Raw genomic sequence first — 4,205 nt, 5'->3', positions numbered from 1 at the left:
ATATTCATTTAAAAACTCTTATTTAATTATTAAGTAAAAAAATTAAAAAAATTTCGATAGAAGATTTCTATCTTATGTGGAAATAGTGTTTTCCTATTTATATATATATATATATATAAAAAAGACATGTCGTACGGATAGCTTTTGGTGAGGGCATCATCAACACGTAGGAGGAGATCCTTGGGATATTAGACAGTACCTAATTCAAAATTAGTTCTCTGATCTGACCTTTTTCAAGGTTCTCATGGCGAGGCTGTGGAGGAACAACGTCATGAAGTGATTGTTTCAGCACCATCTCGTACGTACTATCATATCGATTCATCATGTTGTGATTGTTTCAGAACCCTTTCATTTCAATTTATATCATCTTAACTACTATTCAAACTGCATCTAAATTTTGTTTAGATAATAAATTAATCTTAATTCATCTCATATAAACATTATAATTTTTTTCAAAATTTTAAATAAAATATAATAAATTATATAATTTTTTTAAATTTTAAAATAAAAATTATATTAAAAAATTATATTTTAATAATATTTTATTTAATTTTTAACCATCATCTTATTTTATTCTGTGTTAACTCAATTTACTATTCACACCTCCCAAAATTACGTTGAAGGTAAAAAGTTGGAAATTTCGTTAATTAAACTATGGAAGAAAACTGCTTGCAAGGGGGCCCCATTGGTACTCATTTCTACTTGGCTTCGCAAGAGCTGCTGTTTGCATATGGGGTCCGTATTTTTAAAATAATAATAATATTAAAAAATAATATTATAATAATATTTTATTTAATTTTTATCTCAATTCATATTATTTTATTTCAACTCACTATCTAAACAGTATCATATTTTTTGCGGCCGCATTGACATATCAGATTATTTGATTTACAAGATAATCTAATTTTGAAATTCTTGGAGTTTATACTTTTTTATTATCAACTAATAGAGAAAACCAAAGATCGGAGATAGAATTGCATAATAAAAAATCTAAAATAAAAATTTACTCCGAGCTTATGCCTGATTTCATTATAACGTCAAGCCTTTACAGCTTTGCTTTGCAAATTTTAAGTGATATTGTGTCATGTAAGTTATGAGTAAACAGCGCGCTTCCATCATCTAACAATATGCTTATTAACTAGTGAAATCTATCTATATATATATATATATATATATATATATATTTATATCGATCGGCATGACAATTTTTGGTGGCATGAAATCCTTGAACAGTACCTAGCTAGGAGGCTTTGAGATCCTTAAAGATGTTTGGGTCTTTTCTTACCAAGGATTTAGGAAGGTTTTGGGAGAACTAGCACTGAAAAAAATTATAAAATGAATTTATAAATGAATTAGGCTGCGTTTAGTTGCAAGACTCAACTAAGTTCAGCCTAATTTTAAGTTAGGTCAAACATTTAAATATCCAACTCTAAAATTATTAAATTCATCTCAACTAAAAACCTCTTTACACATGAGACCTACAATATTTTTCAACTTAACATATCTTTACATGTGGAACCCACAACCTATTTCAATTTCTTATAAAAAGTACTAAATTTATCTTAATATCTAAACATATTTTAAACTCTGTTTAGATGAGTTCTACATAATTCATTCCACTACTCAATTACTCACTACTATTTATAAAGACCTGATCTTAGCTCAATATCTAGATGCAGCCTTAATGGCATAAGAATTGGATCGAGCTGATCAAGCCAAATATATATAAACTGCAATTGATGATCTATCGGCATGCATGTTCTTCAGATACTCAATTGAGAGGGAAAAGATCATAAAGCTGCAAGCTTTAAGTGGTGGCTGCAATATGCATGCATGGTTTTAGAATGGCTTGGAGGCAAAGCAAGAATCATCAAGGGAAAATTATATTTCTAAAAGATGGTCTCTGGAAAGGACATACATAATTTATATATGGACGATTGGACTTTTGTAAACCAGTAATGCATTGCAATCATAATATTAAATCATGAATTAACTTCAATAGAAATTAATTAAAATAAAATATAAAAAAATACGTGTAAATTAAAAAATGAGTGTTTGCTTGCGGTCGAGCGCGCCCAAGCATACTTTAGCGATAGTTCTGATCTACAAAACAGAAGGTTTGTAATTCATGAAGTTTTAGTAGTCACATTTCTATAATACGGAAATGCATGTGTTCTATATTAATAATATCCCATGATCTTCTTGGTTTTAGTAGGGTCACTGAGAAGAAGCCAACATAATCGGGTCCTTGATTCTTGACCCATTAATGGGATAAGATGATGATCAGAAGGAAGATTAATGTACATTTTCTACGGATTCTATTCAAAAGTACTCTACCTTTCAATTATTATGTATCTCTTTCCATATATATATAAATATATATATATATATATATATAGATGATTCCGCTAGCTGCTGCTGCTAAATTCATGCATGAATACTTCTGAAAACATGAATTAAATGCATGCATGGATAGTTTGATCAACACTATATATACTAATAACAGAGAGGCAAGTTGTACATTATTTTAGCTACCTATATATAAACAACACTCATGCATGTAATTGGAAGAAAATAATAATATTATTATTGGAACTTTTTCCAAGCAAACGATGCATTAATTACGTCAAAGATACGAGGAGGCCAAGACGCCGGGGTCAAAAAAAAAAAAGAAAAATTCTATTCATCATTTTCATACATAATACTTATTTTTTTTTATCAAATGTGTATATATGAGTTATGAGTAAAAGAATTCAATTAGTTTAAAAAGAATAAAACTAAAAGTAAATAAAAAATAAAAATAAATATTATGCGTGAAAATGATGAGGAGCAAACTCAAAAATAAAACACTAATGTTATGTATCGAAAGTAAGAAAAAAAGAGTTTAAAAACCGAATCAAACAAAAAAGACTAATATTTGACCCGTGCTTCTTGACCATACATGCATTAATTTATATATAATAAGATTTAATTGATAAGATTTAAATTTTAAAATATCTCTTTTAAATTAAATTATTCATATAAGCAATTTATATTCAATTCATGCCAAAGCTTATAAATAAAATTTTCATATATATAACAAAATTAGTCCATCGGGAAGGCAATCATAAATGCAACGGGTCGATACTCAGAACTTGATCCTTCAGATGTCTTGAGTTTCATGCAAGAAAAGAAAAAGAGAAAGATCCTTCGATGCCAATGAAACAAAACGATCGAAAGCATGATTCTCTGTGTTATTACACATGAATAGCACCAAGCTGCCCCGGCCATAGCTTGATCATCAAACAAAGCTAACTAGCGCAAAAAACCAACCTTTGATAATGGCGGATCCAACAATATCTCAGCCCGCACAAGCTGCAGCGCAGCAGCGAGTACACCCCCGCGGCCACCTTCTCCAAAGGCTGGTGCGCTACACAGCTCTAGTCTTGCTCGCCCTCCTGATACTGGTAGCCATATCTGTGCTCATCGCCTGGCTTGTAATCAGACCTAAACGACTTGTTTTCACCGTCGAAGATGGTTCTGTCCATAGTTTCAACTTAACCCACGACCAGTACCTCAGTGCCACCTTCGATTTCTCCATAATATCCTATAATCCAAACCGCAGAGTCTCCTTCTACTATGACTCCATCGAGGTTTGGGCGAGTTATGATGATCACGACATTGCTTTCAGCGTCGTCAATTCTTTCTTTCAACCTCGTCGGAATTGGACTCGGTTGGATGTGAAGCTCGCTGCTCAGAACGTATCTCTGTCGAGGTCGACATCTCGAGAGCTCAGGCTCGATAAATCGGGGGGACAGGTCGAATTAACTATTCTGCTGGACACAAGGGTGCGGTTTAAGGTGGGATCGTGGAAGTCTCGAGATCGTATTTTGAGGATTTGGTGTTCTCCTGTCTTCGATCTTGTGCACTTGTCTTCTTCCAACAACTTTCATATGAAATATTGCGACGTTGAGCTTTGAGCATTACTCGCGCGGTACGATTGTGGAGTTTTCTGTCGATTTGGATCTAAATTTCTTCGCCGAATTTTAGAACTTACAGTTCGAGAGATAAATATACAAAGTAATCTTATAACATTTATAATTATTCGAGTTAATTTTTTAAACAGTGAATCTTTACTTTTTAAATGTGAATCTTATATATACTAAGTTCTGACCATCAAAACTCTAGAGAATCCAATTCAGATTTGTGGGACTATAATTTAATAT

At 31.8% G+C, this 4,205-nt stretch overlaps 1 protein-coding gene across 1 annotated transcript; it reads left to right on the top strand.

Annotated features, from left to right (window-relative positions):
* The first annotated feature begins 3,320 nt into the window (after positions 1–3,320).
* On the top strand, positions 3,321–3,960 carry LOC109000566 (uncharacterized protein At1g08160-like). The gene has a single exon (XM_018977482.2). It carries the CDS (start codon positions 3,321–3,323, stop codon positions 3,957–3,959), a length of 639 nt encoding a protein of 212 aa, XP_018833027.2. The 3' UTR covers position 3,960.
* Positions 3,961–4,205: the final 245 nt, after the last annotated feature.

This window comes from Juglans regia, chromosome 14, assembly GCF_001411555.2.
Source record: "Juglans regia cultivar Chandler chromosome 14, Walnut 2.0, whole genome shotgun sequence".
Classification (NCBI taxonomy): domain Eukaryota; kingdom Viridiplantae; phylum Streptophyta; class Magnoliopsida; order Fagales; family Juglandaceae; genus Juglans; species Juglans regia.
The sequence above is the reverse complement of the archived record's forward strand: the minus strand, read 5'-3'. Positions and strand labels throughout refer to the sequence as shown.

Bases quoted from the DNA above. Each gene is read 5' to 3' on its own strand.
- LOC109000566 (XM_018977482.2), top strand. From the start codon at position 3,321: ATGGCGGATCCAACAATATCTCAGCCCGCACAAGCTGCAGCGCAGCAG.